The sequence below is a fragment of the Triturus cristatus genome, chromosome 4_2 (genome assembly GCF_964204655.1).
Source record: "Triturus cristatus chromosome 4_2, aTriCri1.1, whole genome shotgun sequence".
Classification (NCBI taxonomy): domain Eukaryota; kingdom Metazoa; phylum Chordata; class Amphibia; order Caudata; family Salamandridae; genus Triturus; species Triturus cristatus.
In genome coordinates, this window is record NC_140586.1 from 289271303 (window position 1) to 289297069 (window position 25767).

Sequence of the window (25767 nt, forward strand, 5' to 3'; positions counted from 1 at the left end):
CTACATGTATACCTAATGGGAACCTATATATGTCCCCTCACCTCTGTATTCTCACATGCTGCTGATTTTTTTCCCAACTCTTTTCCCACTGGTTTATGCTCTTCCACCCACTGTGATCCTTCTAGAACTCCTCCCCATTAAAGCAACATCCACCCTTCACTCCACTAGGGAATATCAACCTTTGCATTGGTTACAACTGCAGCCACAAAGTATTGCCTATTTATATTTGCTCGAACCTGCCAGTTTACATTATTCAATGTAAAGTAAGCACTATCTCGAAAATTAGTTTGTGAAAAAATGATAAAGCCCACACTCGTCAATCACACACCTCACCTGAGAGATTTAAAAGGCAAATAAACCACATAACATTTTACAAAGAAAAAAAGTACATAGAGAATATTAGTATGGTAAGAGAAGAGATGAAATACAATGTGCACGCCCTATACTTCATAAAACTTCCAACAAGAAAGAAAATAGCACCTTAAGAAAATCATTACAATAATTCCACATGAGCCTACTTGACCAGTAAGCTCCCTGCTCTTGTTCAACTGGCACGAACACTGAATCCTGTATCTTCAATTCATATCTCAAACAGCCCCAGTGACACAGATTCTTTTTTTTTTTTTTTTTTTGAAACCGTTTATTACAAAGTTCAAAGAATATACAAAGATGGGCCTACAACCTTCAGGCCGGCCGCTAGCGAACAAGAGGAGCATATTATACACACAGTAGAACGCATGCTGCGGCAAAGGGAAACGTACAGGAGTTAGCAGCGTTGATGGCCACGCCCTAAGTGACACAGATTCTTAAAGTATACCATCGACCACCATTACCATCCTACCCTTAACAAACCAATAGTTATCAATTCATCATATTTTGATCAATCAACATCTAAAGTGGCAGCTTCAGAACCTTTGTTCTTACTCCATTGATCCAACAACTCCTTGGCAGCACCCAGACATATAAAAAATGTTTGACTGCCCTTAATTATTTTGAGATTTACATTCTGTTGATGATATTGCAGGAGCACATGACCTAGCATGGTCAAACAGAATTTCCTGAAGAATAAAGTTCCCTGTTTAAATTGAGATAGCCCTATGAGCAGTGGCAGGTTTATGAGTCATTCTTAATCCAAAAGGGGAAGCGGTAAGGCCGTTGAATCTCCACACCAAATGTCAACTGTCTCAAGTCTGGGAAAACTTGATTAAACATTTCTAACATAAATTTCTTAATGTTGCTACCCTCTGAGCTTTCCACGATCCTAAAGGTCCAAAAGATTCTGAAATCATTGATGATTCTCCACATCCTTCAACTTCTGATGAATATTAGATGCTGGACAGATTGACTATTTGCTTTGAGCACTTTCTCTGTTGCTGTAAAATGTGTCTCCAGATCTGTGACTGTTTAAAGAAAATCCTGCAATGTCTTAACCCTCTTCCTTATAGTTAGCTGGGACTTCCATGTCATATTCTTGATAGTCAAAAGTTACTACCGGTTCTCTTACCTATGCTTTAGATTTCAATTACAGTAGGTACATCATAATCACTTGCTTCAGCATCAAGTGCATCAGTCGCTCTGAGAGATTCACTTAGAGATCAACCATTCTATCTCATAGCAGTGGTTAATTCATAAGCAAAGCCACCCCTGCAAAATATATTAGGTTCAATGTATTCTTCAGAGAGTTTAGCCTCTTCAGCATCCTCTCTCACTATAGAAACAGTGGTAAGATAGTCATTTTTGGGAAGCACCCTCGAAAGAAAACTTCCCAATGGCTCCTAGGCGATCAGCAAATAAAAACATGCACAAGTTACAACTATCTTGGCGTCTGGCTATACCATGGGACAACACCAACTGCTCACTTAAAACATCTAAGAAGTAAGGGGGCCGGCATCATTCATAGCTTAAAGTGCCTAAATCAGCTGCTACACAGCCCCACTGCAGAACCCATCCTGAAAGTTTGGAAAGCCAAACTTGTTCCCTCCATCAATTACAGTCACCTCGCATTCCCCGGCGCATTCAACAGGTTTCTCATGCATTTTCATATTTCAGCTTATGAGAAGGTTCTAACACTCCCCCAACAGGCTAGGGGATCCAGAGTCAGACTGGAGCTGGGACTCGCCCGTCCAGAAGTTACATGTTATGGGGACATAATTAAATATTACAGCAGCACCTTGCGTGCCCCAGCACCCTCATTGAAAGCCCAAATCAAATCACTTTTTAGGTCTCGCCTGAGACAGCGCTTTAGCGCTGCTCTCGCGAGAGCTTTTGTAAATGGGGGATCTGGAAGTGCAAACGAGTGCTGTCAGGCCTCCAAATACCGTGCATGTGCGCCGGGCGCGTGCACCATTTGGCAGCCTGCACACCATTTGCTTTCACTGTCGCGGTCGCATGTCGATGTTTGATCGCGATCGCGATCACTTTCACTTCCGCTTGTTTGTCATGTGAGTCTTGTTTGCTCCTTGTGTCCAGTACTCACTGCCTCTGATCGTCCCTTCCCCTCCCCCTGCCTTTGTCAGCAGGGTTCCGTCTGTCCCTGTTTTCTAGTCTGCTTGTGTCCTTCCAGCCCATCTCACCCGGTCTGTTGCTGCCTCCACTGCTTCCTTGGCCGGTTGATCTTTTTCTCCTCTCCCCTGTGTGATCTTCAGACTGGATGTCTCTTTCGTGTCTGCCTCTGCCCGCCACCTTTCTGTCCCTTCGGTCTTCACTGTCAGTCGTTGACTGTATCTCAGCTGCATTGCTTGGATTGCTTCACCCTTACTTGTCTCTTTGTTTTCTGCCTGTTATGATTCAGTGGCATGTGTGTTTTTGTGATGAGCTGTCTCACTCAGAGCTTATGGTTGTCAGTGCAGTGAGTACAGGCGAAGACCAAGGCACATGACAGCCGAGCTTCCCTTCACGCTGCATCACTGAGTCTCTGATACAGATCTATTCACCAAAATGCCAGGGTTAGATGAAGTGGCATCACGCACCCTTTTACCTCAGTGACTGAGAACATATTGTTGTTCTCTTAGCCCCTCGGCTGTCTCTTCATTGCATCTGAGTGTCAATTGGAAGCACGAGCACTTTTAAAGCAAACACAAATAAAACAAGCATTTGCAATGCAATAGGTCTCGCATTTACGCGAGTTTGAGCTATTGGCATTGTAAATAACAATGCCTTTTATTTCTGTTTTAAAAACAGAAACAAAAATAAAAGGCATTGTCATTTACAATGTCAATAGCTCAAACTCAAGTAAATGCGAGACCTATTGCATTGCAAATGCTTGTTGAAGTGGCTGGCTCCACATGGCAGGCCCAGTTGGGAGAGGCCTTAAGCCTACTTGAAATAGAAGTTCAAAACATGCAAAATCATGATATTCCGTTCACTGCCTGGAAAAAATCAGTGAATGCACAGGTTAAGAAAATCTCATTCGAAAGAGATCTGGAGAGCTTACGCCGCCAACCCAACCTCTCTAAACTGGACGCCTCCTATACCCTGGGCAAACCCCAGCCTTATTTCAAGCAAGTCTTGACAGTTCAAACCCGGAAGAGAATTTCGGCCATGAGGCTTCTTGCACTACAGTCGCAAACTTCAATCCATCTTGGGCCCGGCGGGACAACTTAATCAGTTGTCGACTATGTAGCTACCAACGTGAATCCTGGTTTCACCTATTGTGCTTCTGTCCAAAGATGGCTTGTGAGCGACATAGCCTGGTAATCCCTACATGAAGTACTCATGATCTTAGACACTGCAGAGAAATCTCAGACCTGTGTTTCTCCACCAAAACAGTACAAACCACAGCTAGACTAGGGAAATTCACAGACTCAATCCGGGTGTCCCTTACAAACACAACCAAAGCCACCAGCAGCAATTAGCTGGCCATTTAGCCAGAATTAGAGCAATTGCCTCAGCATCAAGTGCATCAGTCACTCTGAGAGATTCGCTTAGAGATCTACCATTCTTGCTCATAGCAGTGGTTAATTCATAAGCAAAGCCAACCCTGTAAAATATATTAGATTCAATATATTCCTCAGAGAGTTTAGCCTCTACAGCATCCTCTCTCACTATAGAAGCAGTGGTAAGTCTGTATTCATTACCCTTACAGGATACGCAAAGTCGGTGTTCAAAGAGGCACCGCAAGAACTGTCACAAATTCAGATGTACCTGTCTTGTAGGGATGCCACAATCTCCGCAGTACTTTCCAACTTGCCTTACCAGAATCCACCGCCCAAAAGGCATTCACTTTTGACACTGGTCCCGGGGGAAAAGGGATTTGGAAGAGAAAACAGACAGCTGGTTCAGATGTATGTCTTACTGGAGTGCTGATTTTCTAGTCTCTCTTCAGAGAAAATCAAAAATACAAAAAAACAGTATTTTGATTGTAACTTGGAATATTCTCTCACTTGGAAGATTGCTGTACCTGCTGATTTACATCTATTTTCTCAGGTATCTGTTCTCTATTGTACTAATCAAATATGGCAATCCGCAAAATAAATATACCCTTGCAATGTATGAACATAATTCAGTACACTCAAATTGGCAATAAGTGTGTTTACACCCACCACTTTGCCAAGGATACTTGAAACAAAATAATAGGTTCATAACACAAGCACTGTTAAACAAATAATTATCTTCTCAAACTTAAATTGACAAGAGTCGGCACAGAACATTTCTAAATAAATCTGCAAATACTTTAAGTTCATTCAGTGTCCTTCCAGATTCCATGCTTTATGGCTTGTAATCCTTTCATAAATTAAACAAATTTAATCTGCAAGTTCAGACAGTCTCTTCTGGATGTCAAGATATATAGCCTTTGGTACCTTACTAAACTCAAACTTAATTATACAGAAAAGGAAGTTTTAGGAGCACTAGAAATGTTTTGTTAATCTTCTTTGCTTTAGGACAGCTTTTGTCAAACACTTTATGTTTTAAACAAAGGCATCATGAAATCAGAAATCTTTGGTTTAAATGTCTTCCTCCAATTGCCAAAAGTTCACACATTTAACTCTGTGCCAAAAATAATGTAAAACAATCCTACCATGAGTCTTGTCTTGGAGGTCAAGGTTACAAACCAAGATAACAGGATTATATCTTCTATTTGAAAGTTACAGATAGCAACAGCAGTCTGAGAAACTGATTTGGGAAGCTGCCGAATTGTTCTCTTAATATAACTTTGAAATGAGACAAATCTGACTTCCCTGAAAACTTGTCTGTGTCTTATCTTGCAACTTCACCAACTTTAGAGCACCATGTTGGAAGACTTCTCCTGCCACGTTATTAAGAAAATCAACTTTGATTTTGTTAAATGTCACAACACCTCTGTTATTTTTACATAGACAACATATTAACCGTTTAGTGCGATTATTTCTTAAGACAGCCCCAATTTGCAAATTCGCATCTTTATTCACAATACTGACAGTACCCCTTCCCCTAAGCTCTGCCTCAGGGCTGGGTTATTCAAGGTTTGATTTATGGAATTTCTTTACTAATTGGGGAGCATGAACTTGTGTAGCAAATTCCCATGATTGTTCCTCAGGTCCATAACTATTCCAATTAATTAAATATTGGAGTTTGCCCTTTACATATCTAGAGTCCACAATAGAGTGAACTTCATATTCAGTATCGGAGCCTTGCACTTTGAAAGGAGGAGGTTGGCAAAGTCGGGTACCACTTTTCACTGGTTAATTAAGCATACATGAAAACAGGATGTATCTTAATGGAATCTGGTAGAGTTAGTTTTACAGCTACTGGACTTATGATTTGAATAATAGAAAATGGACCAATAAATTTTGGGTGAAATTTACATTTCTCGTGTGGATATATATTCTTAGTAGACAACCATACAGCATCATCCACATGATATTTAGGAGCAGGATGACTTCTTTTATCTGCTTTTATCTTGAATCTTTCTTTATCTACATGTACATTTTCGGTACCTTTTTTATGAATATCTTTCATCACGCTGATTCTTTCCTCTAATGGAGGGTTACTAAATTTTGTTTCAATTTGTTCAGCAGTGAAGCAGGGATGATAACCATGGGAATAGAAACAAGCATTGGCATAGCCAATAGGTCTCGCCTTTAGGACCTTATAAGTGATTAGTCAGAGCTATTGACTATGCCAATATCTTTAAGCTATGTTGTAGAGCATTCTGGCTGCTGTGCAGCATGTTAAAAAGTTATAATAAAAAAGTGTTACAAGCATTGTTGTTACCTTGTATATAACCAAGAACACATTACGTACAACTGACCGACTATTTAATAAAAAAAGAATTAACAAAAAATATCTTCTCGTCTTTTTTGACTTTGCGATGCTTGCAAGTTCTTCCTGCCTGTTCGAAGGCTCGTTTGTTATTAAAAAACACTGGGGGTGGGGGGGCAGAAACAATGGGAGGGTGGACGTTGGGAATTATTCAATTAGTACCTAAATTAACAACATGAGCAGCGGGCGCTGGTGCTGTGCTGATGCGGTGGTGCTGAGTTATACTCAGATGGTGGTGACGTGCTGGTGCTCAGGCGGTGCGGAGATGATGCTGCGCTGATGCTGAATTGCTGCTGAGGTGGGGCTGCGCTGGTGCTGAAGTGGGTCTGCGCTGGTGGCGGTGCCCTGATGCGGAGGTGGCCTACTGAATTTTGCATAAGCTTTCCAACAAGTCAGCCCTCCGGTATAAAGTTACAAATATACCTAAAATTAAAGTTGGCAAAAATTCAACCTTCTCAAAATGGCATAGCAAAGGTTGTCAAACTGCAAATATTTTACCCTTAGTATTTGTCACAGGGTGTAATCAACAGCAAAACCGTGGCAAACTATGGGGCATATCAACAAGGGCTTTATCTCTGCTTTTTTGGCTTTAAAAGCCAAAAAAGCAGAGATAAAACTAGCGCCCTATCAACAACAGGGTGCTAACACGCAAATTTGCATGTTAGCACCCTTTTACTCTACGCTTCCCCTTGCATCTCTAATGAGATGCAAAGGGGGCGTTCCAGAGTAAAATAATAGGAGAAATGTCGCTAAGCGACATTTCTCCTATTATCAAGAATGTCGCTAACCCTGTTAGAGACAAAAAAAGCAGCACTAACCTCGGTTAACGCTGCTTTTTTACGTCTGCTAATTTTCAGACTTAGCCATGATATCCTATGGAAGGAGGATATCATGGCTAAGTTTGCCTGTCCCTATCAACAAGGTAACGTGTGATTATCGCTGGGTTTCCAGCGATAATCTCACGTTAGCCTGTTAGCGTGTGGATTTTTATCGCTATTGAGATAAGCGTTGCTAATAGCACGCTATCTCAGCAATAAAAATTCACGCTAGCCGGCGATAATTATCCTCACGCTAAGAGCGCTGAGCGATAATTATCGCCGGTTGTTGTTGATATGCCCCCACGTCACTACACAACATTCTTTGTAATGAAAAACATGCCTTCAATCATTAGCACAGTATTAAAAATCCACTCTTAAAACTATACTTTTCACAATAAACAAGTTAGGCATACTGCCTTTGTCATCATTTTTCATAATAAATAGATTAGGCTTATTGCCGCCATCAATAGCTTGTCAGCAATGTTCTCTCTAATTTACTTTCTCCAGGTGCAACAAGAGACTTTGGGGCATATCAACAAGGGCTTTATCTCTGCTTTTTTGGCTTTAAAAGCCAAAAAAGGAAAGATAAAACTAGCGCCCTATCAACAACAGGGTGCTAACACGCAAATTTGCATGTTAGCACCCTTTTACTCTACGCTTCCCCTTGCATCTCTAATGAGATGCAAAGGGGGCGTTCCAGAGTAAAATAATAGGAGAAATGTCGCTAAGCGGCATTTCTCCTATTATCAAGAATGTCACTAACCCTGTTAGAGACAAAAAAAGCAGCGCTAACCGCGGTTAACGCTGCTTTTTTACGTATGGTGGGGCATATCAACAACAACCGGCGATAATTATCTCTAAGCGCACTTAGCGCTAGGATAATTATCGCCGGCTAGCGTGAATTTTTATCGCTGAGATAGCGTTCTATTAGCAACGCTTATCTCAATAGCGATAAAAATCCTCACGCTAACAGGCTAACGTGAGATTATCGCTGACCCAGCGATAATCTCACGTTACCTTGTTGATAGGGACAGGCAAACTTAGCCATGATATCCTCCTTTCATAGGATATCATGGCTAAGTCTGAAAAATACCAGACGTAAAAAAGCAGCGTTAACCGCGGTTAGCGCTGCTTTTTTTGTCTCTAACAGGGTTAGCGACATTCTTGATAATAGGAGAAATGCCGCTTAGCGACATTTCTCCTATTATTTTACTCTGGAACGCCCCCTTTGCATCTCATTAGAGATGCAAGGGGAAGCGTAGAGTAAAAGGGTGCTAACATGCAAATTTGCGTGTTAGCACCCTGTTGTTGATAGGGCGCTAGTTTTATCTCTCCTTTTTTGGCTTTTAAAGCCAAAAAAGCAGAGATAAAGCCCTTGTTGATATGCCCCGGTATTTTTCAGACTTAGCCATGATATCATATGAAAGGAGGATATCATGGCTAAGTTTGCCTGTCCCTATCAACAAGGTAACGTGAGATTATCGCTGGGTTTCCAGCGATAATCTCACGTTAGCCTGTTAGCGTGAGGATTTTTATCGCTATTGAGATAAGCGTTGCTAATAGCACGCTATCTCAGCGATAAAAATTCACGCTAGCCGGCGATAATTATCCTAGCGCTAAGTGCGCTTAGAGATAATTATCGCCGGTTGTTGTTGATATGCCCCTTAGTCATGTGCATGTGATTTCACTATGTCTGTGATCTATCTTCTTCCAGGAAGTCTAGCTGTTGGCACACATGTAGATGCTTGCTTAGTTTTGCCAACCCTAACCGCTGCTAAAATTGAAGTAATAATAGCGGTAAGTAGCTGTGACACTGAAGCGTGGAGAGATATGCGTCTAACGTGGTGGCATAGCTTAGCAGCATAAGGTACGCAGACTCCAGCTGGGGGCTGGGGAAACTATTTTACTGGGGATCCCTGGAAGATCACTGCTGTGTTTTAAGCAGTGCATGAAATAAGCTTTTAACTGAGAAGTGTACCTGGGACGTGAAGTTTTCTTCGGAAACACTTTATTATAGAAAGATACAAGTTGTTAAACAAGTTGTGCTGCCACTGTGTCTTGTGCATCAATGCCTCATAATAAAAAAAAAATGATTGCACTCAAATTTCTGTTGTGCATGGAATCTTTTTTTCCCCCCGTCTCGTTATGCAGGAATACGCACCTCTTTAAAGTACTAGAAGACGAGAAAGAGATTACAGCAGGAGTTCTGGGACATCCTCGGAAAGTGCTTAATTAGTTCAACTATCTGTCAGTTTGATGTGAAATCCCCCGCTTTCAAGTGCCCTGAGGAACCTTTTACCCTTGGACCCTGTTTTATCCTGGGTGCTATCAAATGTAGCCTTTAGTCTGCATGGCAGGAGAAGTGGTGATCTACATAATTTAAACAGAGCAGTCGTCCCTACTGGTGCCCCGGGGCATAAAGATCTGCTGGTTGGGGAAGAGCCTATAGCTCAACCGGAAGAGATTAAGTGACATCTATACATTAATAAAAAAATCAAGTTACCGTGTGATTGGCGCTCCATTGTCCCCACACGCCTCCAACAACAAGTGATTAGCATTTGAGGGGGAGGGCTTGTTTGAAGCCGCGCGCACGTGGGCTCCATCCTGTGCCTCGCACCGCATTGTTGTTTTAGAATCGACACGGAGGGGGGTTGTGAGGGAGCGTTGCATACCCTGGAGGAGATCGCGGTCCTACTTTGTGTTTTAAGGACTCCTCCTCAAACTGTGGCGAGGTACCGGTGGGACCCCCTTACTTAAGCCGGACAAAATTAAGCCTCCCCCAAAACAAACCAGAAAGAGCTGAAAATCTTCTTCTGAGAACATCTTAAAGCCTAGTGCCTCGAAATACCTGTAGACAGTGCTCCAAAGAGCAGAACGCCCAAGTGCACAATAGAGAGGACGAAGTGCCCTAATGGTAGACCATTGCCTCAGGTAACATTTATAATGCGGTCTCAGCAATACCTCTTTCAGTGCCTGAAATATTCCATCATGACGGGATTCTTTTTTCCCGGCTTGTTTTAGAGCGCAATATTAAAACACTTCTCTTTAACAATGTGGTTTTTGTAAGGTAGTTGCACGCATGCACGAACATTCAGTTTGCCGTGTAGCATAGTAAGCGTTTCCATATATTTTGTGGAAGTTGGGAGGTAACCATAGAAGGGGGGTAACTCTGGGCTTTGGGGGAGTTACACAGTGGCGGGAGCAGTAAAAGCAAGCGTAGAGCTACCACCGTGTTTAGATGGCCGCGCCCATTGGCGACCTCATGATGAAGTTTGTATTTCCCCCCGATGTCAAAAACATCTCGGAAGCATGCCCGAGCATACGCGAGCATGCGGAACAAGCAACTTTGCATGCTCGTGGAACTCCGCGTAGCGTTGCAGATTTATTTTGCCGCTTCGCGTAGTCTAGCGTAGCATGGCTACACAAACTCCGCCCAGAGTTATTCTTGGCCCCCAACGACCCTCAGCAGCCAAGGGGACTTCATTAGGGATGGCCCAACAATACTCTGCCTGCTCACTGAACCCTGCCGAATTTGCTGGATTTTCCGGCAACTTTAATGATCCACTCCGCGAGCTCCACCCAGGCATACAGTGATTAACTGTGTTATCATTACAAATTTACTTTCCTCAATGATGGGCTCTGAAGTATTATTTTGAGAGGAGCCTTTAAGACTGCAAGCTTGTGATAAAGCATTTGCTTTTCCATTCATGGTTCCTGGACGATATATTATCATAAAATTATATTCAGCAAAAAAAAAAGTGACCATCTTATCTGTCTTGAAGTTAAGATCTTTGCTGACTTTAAAAACAAAAGATTTCTGTGATCTGTGAACACAGTGACTGGCACCTTCAATCCAAATAGGTAATGTTTCCATTCCGTGAATTCTGCTTTAATTGCTAAGAGTTCTTTTTCTTTGATAGTATAATTACATTCTACATTATTTAATTTCCTAGAAAGGAAAGCTACTGGACTGCATTTGACCTGTCTCTGGATGTCTTTGTGACAAAATTGCCCAAATGGCCCTATTAAAGGCATCTGCATCACCAAAAAAAGGTTGATTAATGTCTGGATGACGCATAATGGGAGCCTCAGTAAATTTATTTTTCAATTCCACAAGTGCTTCTTCTGCTTCAGGAGACCAATGGAAATTTACTTGTTTCTTTAATAAATGTGCAATGGGTGAAATTACGTTGGTAAAGCCCTGAATGAACCGTCTATAAAAATGGGAAAATCCTAGGAAACTTTGTACATCTTTCAAAGAATTGGGGGTAGGCCAGTCTAGAATGGCTCGGACCTTTTTCTGATCTACCTTTAATCCTTCTGGTGATAGAATAAATCATAAAAACTCTACAGTTTTGGCATGACAGGGACAGTTTTCAGCTTTTGCATAAAGTTGGTTTTCTCGTCATTTCTACAGCACTTTTTTAACATGCAATACATGATCTTCAAGATTGTCAGAAAAGACCAGGATATCATCTATATAGACTATGACATTGATATCAATGCGTTCTCTAAGAATGTCATTTACAAAAAATTGAAAGGGCGCTGGGGCAGTACTAAGACCGAACGGCATTACTTGATATTCACACAAGCCAAATTTGGTTTGAAAAGCTGTTTTCCATTCATCACCTTTGCTTACCCTTTCAAGATTATATTTCCCACGTAAGTCAATCTTAGTAAATACTTTGGCCTGCTTTATCTGATCCAATATCACTGAATTTAAGAATAATGGATATCTGTCCTTAATGGTGACTCAATTTAAAGCTCTGTAGGCTGTACAGGCGCGAAGATCTCCCTCCTTCTTCAGGATGAAAAACAACGGTGATGATACTGGAGATTGAGAATGGCAAATAAACCCATTTGCCAGATATGCATCCACATATCTATAGTAAATGTTCAGTTTCTGATTCAGAAAAGGCGTATATCCTACTGCATGGGGGGTATGCAATAGGTTTTAAAAGCATACAGCAATCATAAGATCTATGTGTAGGAAGAGCCTCTGCCTTCATTTGAGTGAAAATGTCAAGAAAATCATAATATTCCAAAGGAATCATATTCTTTAACTTAGTGAATTATTTATCTTCTTCTGCTATAGTCGTCATAATGAGCTGGCTTTTCGATATTGCCACCTCCTTCCCATAACACTCTTCTCTTAGAATACAATTCTTTTCACACTGATTTGACTTGAATTGAACTGTACTACTTGCCCAGTCTATGGTAGGAATATGCTTAATGAGCCAAGGCACACCCAATATTACTTGAAACTGTGAGGTATCAGTAATGTCAAATGTAATTTGTTGTCTGTGATTTGTAAACTGACCATCTGTAAAGGCAATGTACAATGAGTGATAGGGACTGAAGTCAAAGGAGTCCCATCTCTTACCAATTCTGGTCTTTCTTTCTTAATCTGGGTAAACCTCTGTTTGCACACCCAGGCCCAATTCACAGAATTTCCTGTTTCCCCAGAATCAATTACTTCTACCATTCAAATATTTCATGGTCAAATTCAAACAAAGATACTTCAATATTGATTAGAGGTTCCATGTTGCACTGTGTTCAATAAAACTGTTCTTGATAGGGCTGAATGGTGCTTATCATTTCATGGGCCGCACCATCCTCCCGTTGAGCTTTCCCGTTTTCCCAACCAACCTCTACCAGGTCTCTTTGGAAAAAATTTAAGAAAATGTTTATCAGTAAAGACATAAATTCTTTGTTCTAAGAAATTCTCTTTTTCCTTGGATTCAGGTGGGTGAATGGACACTATCTGCATGGGTTCAGGAGATGGTTGTCTATCTCCTATGTTAACCTTCTCAAAAAATCTACTTCTACCTTCTCTTTTCTTCCTTTTACCTCTTCTCTCACTCAATCTGTGATCAATCTTTAACATTAATTCAATTAATGTATCACAGTCTGTTGTTCTGTCCGTAACTTGAGCTTGCATATCTTTAAGTTCATCATTTAAACCTAGATAAAATAATGCTGCCTGTTTCTCTGTAAGCCGAGCGAATTCTAGAACTAATCGTTGAAACTGGGTGAGGTAGGTTACGAAATCTTTTTCCCTTGTTTTAAATCTAATAATTCTGAATCTACACGTCGATCAAATATGCGACAAAGCTCATCCTTAAAGTTATAAACATTATACAGTAATGGACTATCTTGCTCCACCAAAAACATAGGCCAAGCTGCTGCGTCTCCCATCAAATAAGACAGCATGATTGCTACCCTGATTCTGGTGTGGGAAAGGCAGAAGGTTTACAAAGGAAACCGTCATTGATTAATAAAAATATTTAAATTTTGAGGGTCTCTGGAATACCTCTCTGGGGTTGCAAGAGGAGTTTGCATAAGAAACACAATTTGCGGACCCGACACAGCACTGGGAGCGATTGAGATTGTGGGAGTTGCACTTGCTGAAGCCTGATCAGGTAGTGGTGCTTGTAAACCATGTATTTGGTCTACACTTTGAGACATTTGTATAAATGGCTTTTTAAGCCATTGATTTTCATTGCAAGCTTCTACTGTCTCGTCTGCAATTCGAAAATCATTTGCCCTATGTCACCTAATGAAAAAGTTTGAAGATTCATGGTGTCCAGACAAGAGAGTCTCCGTAGGCTTTCCAAGCTGTTAACAAATTCAGCAATACCCGTTTTGTAGGGACACCACAACCTCTGCAGTACTTTTCAACTTGCCCTACCAGAATCCACCCCCAAAAGGAATTCACTGTTGGCTCTGTTGAGTTCCCAGGGGAGAGGGGATTTGGAAAAGAAAAAAAACAACTGTTTCAAAGGTATGTCTCACTGGAGTGCTGGTTTTCTAGTTTCTCATCAGTAAATATCTAAAATAAAAAATAAAAACAGTATTTTATAAAGTGTAGGATTATAACTTGGAAACTTCTCCCACTTGGAACATTGCTATACTCCTGAACTACATCTATTTTCTCAGCTATCTCTTCTCTATTGTATTGTTCCAATATGGCAATCTGCAAAATAAACCTACCCTTGTAATGTATGAACATAATTGAATACACTCAAATTGTCAATAAATGTGTTTACACATACCTCTATGCCAAGGATACATGAGAGAAAAGAATAGGTTCAGAACACAAAATATTTTAAACAAATAACTCTCACCTCACACTGAAATTGCCATGAGTCAGCACAGAACATTTCTAAATAAATCTCCAAAGTCTTTAAGTTCATTCAGTGTCCTTCCAATTGCAATGATTTATGGTTGCAATCCTTACACAAATCAAACAAGGTTCTTCTGCAAGTTCAGAGAGTCTTTCTCTGGATGTCAAGATGTATGGCCTTTGTTTCTCCTAATACTAAACTCCATATTAATTCAGGCAGACAATATGCACTGGCAGTTCCTTATCAAATTTAATTATACAGGAAATGCGGTTTAAATGTCTCTTCGTCACACTTCATCACCCTTTGGGTGCCACGCTGGCAGTATTCTCCTGCCAAATGTTAAGGAAATCAACTTTGTTTTGTCAAATGTCACAACACTTGTGTTATTTTTCCATAGACAATGTATTAACTTTTTAGTGCGAATATTTCCTGTGACAGCTCCAATTTGCAAATTTGCATCTTTATTTACAATACTGACATGACAGTGGCCATTTCATCTTTTTATTCAGAAAAATAATTCTAAGAATGTGTTTTAATCCCCACTTACTCCTCAATTAAAACATTTGCTACCAAATGATTTTCAAAATTAATAATTGAAAATGACAGTAATTGAGCATTTATGAGTACACCAATTACACACAGGTCCTCACACTGAGCTACATGGATTTGACTTGTAGTGAAATCACCACGAGTTAAAACTGTGTTCTTGCTTTGTTTTCCTGAATCAGTTTTACCAGTTGATGCCATGTTTGACAGGTCATAATGGGGAATAGTGTGCAAATATGGTTGTACTAGAACTAAAATCAGCACCCTGTCCCCATAACGGACCTATTTTCCTAGATTAAATATGTGCCAGGAAAAAACCTGGTATTGCAATAATTTAAGAATTGTGGATCTACGCTTACCTATACATACTTACTTTGAGGATATAGTTGTAGTCAATATCGTGCAGTGCTGAGTTTGTAAGTGACTGAGTGCTGGTGCCCAAAGCAACGTTCAGAAGCCGGCAGCCAGTAGAATTAAACATGAGCGCACGGACTACCAAAGCTTTGTAGTCTTCAGTTCACTTCATTCCTCTTTAATCCACTGCCAGACACTCCTTGTCCATTTATCTCATTCTTGCAGGTTCCTGCTTTCTCCCTTTGTGATGGTTTTTCAGTTTTTCCGCTTTATGTGTTTTTTCTTTTGTTGCTCTTGGTAAATGTCTAAAGAGGAAAAAAAAGTGCTGGTACCCAAAAATAAGTGCTGGTGGCGCCTACTGTCAACCACTGGCTCAAATTAAGCACTGATATTATGGATGCAATATTTTTTAGGTCGATGTTTTGATCACAAAATAGTGAAATACAACTCAGAACCTTGTCTCCTGGCTTAAACCAGGCAGAAACTTTAATAATTTAGCCAGATATTGTCTAACTCATAATATTTAAAAATGTCTTTGAATAAAAATGTCTTAATTTGTGTATTCTTTAAACCAGACTAATGCATTACTCTTTGCTTTGTCTACACTTCCTTCTCCCAGTTATGTATTCATTGGTAAGTTGTTATGTCTAAGCCAGGAGGATGGCTATAGTAAATAGAATATGATATATTTTCGTATTTTTGGGACCACAATTCAACAAAAGAAAAAGAAATCCTTAATATAATTTATTTAGAACATAGCCTTTCAATAGGTAGTTCTGCCTCCCTTAATATTTTCTTCCTTCAGCATTTAATTGGTGCACAAAATAAATAAACAACATAAGTGCAGGTGCGCAAAATGGAGCTATAAAACCCCAAAACGGGATTTTAACACCTTCTAACACAAAAAGTGCCCTATTTCCAGCACTAGATGACTAGATGCTAATTTAGTCCTTCTTGTATTCCATGCAGACTACTGTGTGTAGCATTAAACAACGTCCCGATTTCTCCACTACGGGCCAATGGGATGTAGTCACAGAGACGGATGGGGTGCAGGAGTCAGCCATCTTTGATGCCATCCTGGTCTGCAGCGGACATCACACTTTTCCACACATGCCGCTGGACTCTTTCCCAGGTACGTTCCACTGCTCTAAATCCCTGAAGTAGATCTGTTTGTTGTGGCCAGAAGCAAAATAAAAGAATGTCTGCTCCTGTAGAGGTTGCTGCAGAAACCGGGCTAATGATGAAATTTACTGAACATTTTTAATTTACTAGCTGCATTATGTTAAGAATAAATCTGAACTTTCTCTATTAGATCTGAGCTTTGTGAAAGCCCAAATTGTGGACATTGCATGAAATTCCAAATCATGACAGAAGGTCACTACACTTCTACCAAATATCCTTGAACTCAACATCCCCTGTTAAGTCGACACAGTCTTGGGTTTTGAGCGTGAGAGTTCCCTTTATTTCTCTCTCTGACTTTTGTCACACAGGAAAAGCTATGAAGCTTACTGTGTTTGTGAATGGACAAATTCCACCTTAATCACTAAGCAAATCTCTTCTGAGCAAGTTCCAGGTGCAAACCCCTTGCTCTGTTGTGAGGGGTTTCCCAGTGGCAGCTGGTAATGTGGATGAGTTGTGGGTCAGATACATGTGCACATTCAGAAGCGCACACGTACACCCAGCATTCACAAGCACATACACACGCACCCACCCATTCACAGTAGGCACACACAAATAAACATACTTTCATGCATACACACATGCAGCCAACATGCGGCTGCCCGCGGTGCACACAATGAGCCCCTTAAGAGAGCGGCCCCCTAATGCTGCTTCAGGCACCTCCCCGCCCTTGTCACAGGGACCCCCTCCTCTGGGAGTCCCCCCTCGGGTATGGTGCCTCCGCGGCGTCATTTCCAGTGGGCTAGGGACAGGTATTTATACCTGCCCCCACCCACTGGCCACCCTCTTTTTCCGCCCGCTGGACACGCTGTCGTGTCCCTGGTCTGGCCTCGGTCACACGGTCGTGTCCCTGGTCTGGCGTCGTTTTTCCTTGGTGAGTGCAGAATTTCCCCTGATACCCTGTGGCTCGAAGCCCCAAGTCTGGAAATATGTGTGTTGCAGGGGGTAGCGGCAGGGTTTGAGGGCCCGCAGCCGGGCACTGCCTTTGTGGTGCCCATGGGGCCATAGCTTGGGGCGTGGCTCGTGGGGGGCGATCGCGGAGCGGAGGAACAATTGAGCAGCGGGATGGGTGGTCCAGAACCCCGTCGGCAATTGCTATTGAGGCGGGTCGGCCGATCACCTTGTTAAAGCCAGTGGGCATCATCAGGGTCTTTCTTCCGTCTCCACAGTCGTGGGTGGTGCACAACCCCATGGGTGCATGGGCTCCCACTGTGTTGAAGGAGCATTGCCGGCGTCCAATACCGAGATACCCTGGCGGGGCCTGCCCCTGGTTGTGCACTCTTTTTGTCCACACTTTACACTGCACTACTGGTTGGCAGCATGGCGCCTCGGGTGCGAGTGCATGCCTGCAGTTTGCGGGTGTGGAGCAGCTGCGGGTCCCCTCTGTTGCTATGAGGTTGTAACTAGGGAGTGCTTACTTGTCTCAATTTGGGGCATGCGCGTGTGGCAAAATTAACTAAGCTGCCGACTTTGGGGGGTGGGGGGGGGTCTGCCGCTCCGTTGGCCGGTAAATTAATCCTGGTACAATCCTTACATACGGAGCTGTGTTGCGCCTGTAACCAGTGACTGCAGACTGCGGAACACTTGCGGATACTGGTGGTGCCATTTTTGAGACCAGCGGATGCCTTGGGGCCGGCGGCGGGGAGTTCTGTTGAACCGCCGGCCGCAGACGACGATCTGTACCCCTGGACGTTCCCAGTGCGAGCAGCCTGAAAATCGAGCCCGCGGCTGCTGTTGGGCCGCGGCCGCAGACCGGAAGGGCAGGCGAGCGCCCTTGGACCGAGGCGCTTCCACGATCCGAGGTATGTGCGCAGCTTGTGAAGACTCGGAAACGGCAGAGAGCTTTGCTGCGGATGCCCCTGCTGACTGTTACCTGAGGCTATGTGCGGTGAAGAGCGATGTTCTCTTAGAGATCCCGCGCCGCCATCTTGAAGACGCACTATGCTGAGGCCGAGAGTGGAGGAAGGGAAAAGATCAGCGCCTTGAGTCTTAAAGTCGATCTGGGCTACTGCCGCCACCGAGCCCATACTGAGGAGAGAGGTGGATTACAAGTGGGTGCTGAGCTTAGTGTGTGGCGCCTGTACTTATGCATAGCTGTGGGAAATGAACCGGCCTTCTTGGGTGAAGAAGAGATCCAGGAGCAGCACTGTCCACTTGTGGTAATCGAGGGGGGTGTATTGGTCTTACCCTGCATTGGAGGTTTGCAGACGAGGGGCCCAGAGTGGCTTAACCGGAATTGAGGATCACTGCGACCCTGACTGTGGGTATTTGCCTTGCTGCCGCTAAGTAGTGCACACAATATTCTGACTGTATTTTTGTGGCCCCTGGAGGGTTTGAATTTATATGTCCCAATTACAACTGTAGAGTTTTTACTTATCTGTGGACCCTGAGTGGCGTCTGTAAGCCATACCCTGCATTGGAGGTTCGTTGATGTGGGGTCCTGCGTGGCAAAACTGGATCTGAAGCCTGGGTAGATTCCTGGGCCGTGGCTGGCTGCGGAGGGGATCGCCCTGCCGCCCAATTTCAGCACTGCAGACACTGGCACGCAGTACCCTGGCTATGTGTTGGTGAACTCTTGGGGTTTTGAACTCATATGCTCCATAGCCCCTGTGACACTGCGGCCTGTGAGGTGAACCTCTGGGGGAAGCCAACGTGAGAAGTGCGGATTAACTAGAGACCCCCTGAATGTCACGGTCGACTCTACTTGTTAGGTCATATGATACTGCTGTGTGACGTGAGGCTTTGGAGGAGCCTGAAGAGGAGAGAAATATAGCAGCCCCAGACGATCGTGCTGGTGCGGGGTGGTGACGGAGGGTGTGGTGTGCGGACTGTCGCTTTTTGTGGTTTGCATCATCTACCTATCTTTACATCAAGGGCAAACAAGACGCTAAGCAACCAAAGCTTAATTTCAACAACAAACGGACCACACACCAGGCTGAGTCAAATCCAGACGTGCAATCGGACGGACAGCAGGAACTGCTGGTGGAAGATCAGGGCGAAGACCTGCACACCCTCATGTTGGAGATGCGTTCCAGTTTGAGGAATATAGATTCGAAGTTGGATACTCTAACTACGCAGTTGGACTCGGTTAAGACCCAGGTGGCAGTGCACGAGACCCGACTAGATTCCCTTGACTATCGTCACACTGAATTCCACGAGTTCCAGGTGGAAACTAAGGAGCAGCTGTTGCATATGGACAAGCTCCTAGGCATCATCCGTGCTAAGAACGACGATTTGAAGGCGAGGTCGCGTAGAAACAACCTACACATTACTGGTATCCCGGAAACTACCGCCATATCCAAGATGGAGACATTTGTAACGCACCTTCTTCATGAACTTTTTGATCCTCATTTGTGCCCTGTCTTTGTCGTGGAAAGAGCACACAGATACTTAGGTCCGAAGCCCCCAGTCGGTGCAACGCCTCGGCCAATCCTGGCGAAACTGTTAAATTACCAAGACAGGGATCTTATTCTGCGGTTAGCTGGAGACAAAGGCCAAATAACGCATAAGGGAAACAATATTTTGTTTTACCCGGATTTCACCCCCACCGTACAGGCAGCACAACGAGAATTTCTACCAGCCAAACGTATCCTCCTACAGGCCCAGATCCCGTACTCCTTGCTCTATCCTGCCAAGCTGAAAGTTTCATATGATGGCAAGGCCCACTTCTTCACAGATGCAAAGTGCGCTTTGAAGTTTGCCAAAAATGTTGGTGGGAAGCGCAACAAGGACTCCGGATGTGCCAGGACGTCTGCAGATGGCCGACTAAGTGATAATGACTGATGTGTATATTATATAGATCATCGACCTAGGTGACTGCAGTGATATGGTGTAGACCTGGGGGAGGCGCTCCCTGCTCTATTGTTGAAGGTTTTGTATTATGTAATGATCAGTTGTTCTGTTTGTTTGGGGTATGTTGGTGCAGGCTTGTAACGCTCTCTGCAGTACTCCCGGCCACCCTGTGCGAACATGGTAGGTTGCCGGTGCCGCTATGCCCCCATGGGAAGGTTCCCTGTGCCACTGGATGGTTTTCTAAGTTGTAATTTGTGTTGGGGCGGTATTCTACAACCTGATTGGGGGGTTGGAGTAGGTGACGGGTGGTGGGTGGGGAATGTTTTTATGTTTGTGGTCAGTATGTTCGCGGTTCGCAGGTCAATATACATAGTCCGTGCGAGGGTGCTAACACATCTCTGTTGCACACAGCATGCTAACTGGGGTCGCTGTAAATGTAAACACACCGCAACATTGAATTTACTTACGTGGAATGTAAGAGGTCTGAATGATAGCAGAAAAGCTAGACTCGTGCATGCTTATTTATCCAGACATAATATAGATGTATGTTTATTGCAGGAGACACATTTAAATGTCACACCGTCACAGAAACTGAGGCATAATAGGTGGGGGAATGTGTACTTGTCTATTTATTCTAACTACGCCCGTGGAGTGGCTGTACTGATCAGAAAGGGAGTGGATTGGCGGGAAGGGGAGGTACATGGGAGGTTTATCATCCTACATGGAGTGTTGAGTGGGGTTTCCTTGGTTGTCGTGGCAGTCTATGGCCCAAATGTCGACTCCCCTAGCTTTTTTCAGGATCTGTGGACTAGAGTCAGAGTGACTGGTTGTAGTACAATATTGTGGGGAGGGGATTTTAATGCTATCTTGGAGGATGACATGGACAGGAAAGGTGCGTCCCGTACCCTACACCCTGCTGCTAGCGCCGCTTTAAAGGCTATAATCTCAGATGGCGATTTATATGGCGTAGTAGACACCCTCTAGTAAAAGAAGGCACATGTATTTCTGACCACCACAGCGCTTGGTCCCGCCTGGACTTTTGGTTGGTCTCCCGGGATATTGCTACCTGGACCACTGACACTATGCACTTGCCGCGCTCATTATCAGACCATGCCCCATGCTTATTGAAGCTGTCACTCCCGGATGTGGTTCCCCGCGCTTTCTCATGGCGTCTCTCGCCGCATGCTTTACTGGATGAAACCTTTAAAGAGGAAATACAGAAGGACATTACAGATTACTTTGCCTTGAACACGGGCTCAGTTGACACCGAAGCTTCACTTTGGGAGGCGTTTAAGGTAGTAATAAGGGGCCAGTGTATTGCTAGGCAAGCGGGAGTCTTAAAGGCTATTCGCGGCACACTTTCATCTTTGGAGATCCAGATAGAGGAGCTTGAGAAACAATTCTACTCTACAAATGAACCCCACCTCATGGCACTCCTGAAATCTAAACTATTAGACTTCGCTGAGGAGGCACAAGGCGAAGTAAAGTTTTTGGGGAAATATGCTGCGGCGCGAAGATACGGGGAGGGTGATAGACCGGGCCGCACATTAGCTAGTACGATTAGACCCTCCCGATCGACTGCATTCATCCACGAAATACGGTTTCCACAGGGTGTCACAGTAAGGGGTCAGGCGAGAAATCTAGATTAGTTCTCTGCATTTTATTCTCACTTGTACACTTCTACCCAGGCGACATGCCCTGAAGGGCTACAAAGTTTCCTCGATTCAATATCGTTAGTCTGGTTCAACAATCACCATAGAGAATATATGGATCTACCGTTCACAGGGGAGAATGTGGCCCAGGTTATAAAAAGTTTACCGCTGGACAAAGCCCCCGGGCCTGACGGTCTGACTACGTCCTTTTATAAAACCTATGTAGGGGAGCTAGAACCTAGGTTGTTGGCAGTATATGAGGAGGCGCTGGAGGGTGGTGTGCTGCCTCAGTCTATGAGGGAAGCTATTATCATCACGCTCCTGAAACCTGGGAAGCCGGAAGAAGAGTTAAATTCTTAACGACCACTATCAATGATAAACGTTGATGTTAAAATCCTAGCCAAACTGATTTGCTAATAGGTTACAGCCCCTGCTCCCTATCATTGCACTCCCTGACCAATCGGGGTTCATTCCCGGGAAGGTCGACCTCTCACAATTTGAGGACAATATTCTCGCCATTGCACTATTTGCCCCCAGACGTGCAAGCCGCGGTTGTGTTTTTAGACGCCACCAAGGCGTTTGATACGCTCGAATGGCCCTACCTATTTACAATTTTAGGTCGAATGGGGTTTAGCCCCCTTTTTATTAATCGCATTCGGCTGCTGTAAACTTTACCCAGCGCTCGGATTTGGGTGAATGGCCTACTTTCCGACCCATTTCTCATTTCGCGGGGTACCAGACAGGGGTGCCCATTATTACCTTTGCTTTTCACGATTGCGATGGAGCCTTTGGCTTCCCGCATCCAACAACACCACACAGTGCGGGGGGTTGTGTTCAGCTCCCGAAGCCTACTTATTTCTCTATACGCAGATGACGTGACCCTCTACATTCTCAACCCGGAAGAGAATCTAGATCCAGTCTTGAGGGAGTTTATCCGTTTTGGCGGGCTAGCGGGCATCTTCATTAACTGGGCCAAGTCAGTGATGTTCCCGCTAACTGACGACACTCCCCGGATGACGGCGGAGTTCCCCTTGAGGTAGGAGGCTGAGGCGGTTAAATATTTGGGGGTTTAGATAAGCCGCGATACACAGGAGGTGTGGAGATTAAATTACGGCCGGGCTGTCACGTAGTTGGAGGAGAAGGTGAAAATATGGTCCGGGTTCCCACTGTCTCTTGCCGGGAAGATAGCACTGGCTAAAATGGTTATTTTACCAAACTTCTTATATCTGTTTGTTAATATACCGATTCCTCTTACAAGGCACTTTTTTAACACCCTGAAGTTGCAGCTGGTTTCATTGGCATGGGCGGGTGGATAGGCCAGAACTTCATGGGACTTGCTGACCCTCCCGTTGAAGCAGGGTGGCTTAGGGGCCCCAGATATGCATCTCTATGCATTATGTGCCCAAGCACAGTTTTTACATTATTGGGCCCATCCGATGCCCTTCCAGCCCCATGTGGCAGTCGAAACTGATGTGATGGCTCCTACCCCGCTTAAAGTGGCGCTCTACCAGAGAGCGTACCGCCCACGCAGAGATGTGGACTCCTCTGGGACGCTGTGCTGGGCATGGGACGAGTTACGTAAAAGAGCGGGTGTTCCGTTGTTATACGCCCCTTCTATACCTCTGGCGCAGAATCCAATGCTGCCTTGCATTCAGGACTGTGTCAGTAAGACACTTGCACAAACAATGAAACTCCAAACTTTTGCTGACCTATATCCCGGGGATGAGTTTCGCCCCCCCCCCACCCCCCCCCCCGGAGGCGCCTGAGGGGCAGGTGGTGCCGTTTGCTGAGCTCTTTATTTACCATAAACTGCGAGCGGCGTGCCGTGCTCTTTGGGAGGGATTCCCGCTGGCACCTCCATCTCTGCCTGTGCTGGAGAACCTGTTGAAGTCCCCATCTCCCCGTAAACTCATTACACAGCTATATACCCACATGCAAAACACCGCCTCATTGGTGACTCCCCACTCCATTGACTGAAGCTCAGTGGAAATTCACTGAACTCTCTCCTAACTATAAGCTGAGACTGATCCACTTTAAATATTTGCATAGATTTTATAGGACACCTGTGAGTCTCCATCGTATGGGCATTAGGGAAGATGATAAATGCTGGTGCTGCGGTTATGCCCCTGCCACATTTCTGCATGTGGCGTGGGACTACCCCAAGATCATCGAGTTCTGGTCTTTGATTTTTGACTCAGTGAATCATGTCCTTAATGTGTCAATTGTCCCTTCTCCCACTCTTGGCCTATTAGGATATGTAAAAGATACACCGCCCAAGTTGCGTAAGTTGCATGCACTCCTTTTGCACTGGGCAGGAAACGGGCGCCCTCCCTTAAGGGGTGGATCAGAGATGTCACATACGGTCACACACAGCTGAGCACATTTTGGGAGCTCATGCCACCTACCTCTCTCCCTCGTGACATCTGGGAGCCATTCCTGCTCTGGGCTCAGCGTCAGCGAGAATCTATCGTGACACATGTGAGTGCAACACAGATTGAGACATCGACATGATGGGGTATTATCTTCCACCTGGTTTTGGGGTCCGAGCCCCAACTGTCTTTTCTGGAACGTGTGGTTTACTAGTGACGTATAGCTATAACTTCAGTCCTCTATATGGTAATGTATAATGTATTGTTATCTTATTGTTGCTATTCGTTGATCCGTACGATTATTGAAGAATATGATGAATATGCATTCTTGTAGTGGTGAAGAGCTAACGGAGCGTGAAGTACTACAATGCTATTGTGAACTGTATGGTCTATGCTTATTTCAATTTTTGTGCTGATTTGATACAATGCTGTCCTGTTGTACTGTACTGCACTTTGGTTGTTTGAAAAATGTCAATAAACAGAATAAGTCTCGTTGGTGTGGCTCGAAGGCTGTGCTGTTGGTCACAGAGGTGTAGATCCGAGTGCCCCTGCCTGCGGCCATTTGTGGGAGGGCCGTCTGGGCTCACGGCAGTCTTTCAGGGCTAGTCTCACTGCTCAAGGCTGGGATTAGGGTGCTGGCCCCAGCGGTCGTGGCGGGGGCTTTATTTGTTGCGCTAAGTCTACCGGTTGGTGTAGCGGTGTCGGTCTCCGGGCCAGATGCTTTAAAAATTTGCGCTGGAGCAGCGTCTTTAGCGGGACACTCCCTCACCTCTTAAACCCCACCACGCAACAGGGGATGTTGGTGCTCAGGGGCTACATTTTGAGTATAATTGAGGGGTGAGGTTCTTTAACAGTCCTGATTCTCCTGGTGAAGGGGGCCCAGCATATTGGGGTCACCAGTCCCTCGCGGGCCGGGGGTGTGAAGCCCCATTTGCTGTGGAAAGGTCACCCTCGTGCGTTGTTGGCTGAGGCTTGTCCTATTAATAAAAAAATAAATAGCATACCCAGGCAAGCCCGCCGGTTGCTCAGGCTTACAACCGTCCGTCGCTTTCAACCAGGGTCCTGCCGTTAAGACATCTGTGATTTTGGCATAATGCACCCTTATTGTGCTCCTGAAAGGGTACCCCTCGTACCAATCAGCCTCCAGATCGCCCTGTAACTCCGCTAAAGCCCTAGATGTGGCCACAATAATATCCAGCCCCCCCCACCGTGACAGGTTCAATGACCTCCTGCAACATGTTGGTACCAGTCCTTCTAGCTAGACAATTCCCATCTAACTCTGACAGGTTACCAGTCCTTCTAGCTGGGCAATTCCTATCCACCTCTGACAGGGTACCACTCTGCCAGTGTTCTCCGCCCTATCGGGGAACCTTGTGGCGTATGCACTCAAGAGACCATGCCTTATTTACCAAGTCCGCTTATTTTATTTGATTTTGAATAACAGTGAATCAAGCCCTCCTGCTTGGTGGGGTTCTGCATGGCTTATTTGCCCCATAGTAGGCAAGTTTGATGGCCTCCACTCAAAAATGGGAACTACTGTCCTCTGTTTTACCCACAGCTTTATATACCCATTCGTAGGCATGTTCGACTCCCTGCCCGGGAATGAAACAACTGCTCTCTACTTTACCCGCAGTGAAGGGTGAAGTCCCTATGGTGCACTGTGCCAAGAAGGGCCTTCTTGTTAGGTGTT

General features: G+C 44.4%; 1 protein-coding gene across 3 annotated transcripts in view; it reads left to right on the forward strand.

The window, feature by feature from the left end:
- The window catches only part of LOC146833667 (flavin-containing monooxygenase 5-like), a 249701-nt gene that overhangs the window by 83935 nt on the left and 139999 nt on the right, over positions 1-25767 (forward strand). For all 3 annotated transcript variants that reach the window (XM_085601551.1, XM_085601552.1, XM_085601550.1), the window contains one exon: positions 16055-16217. In XM_085601551.1, coding sequence (XP_085457677.1) covers positions 16055-16217 — 163 coding nt within the window. The remainder of the gene's footprint in view (positions 1-16054; positions 16218-25767) is intronic.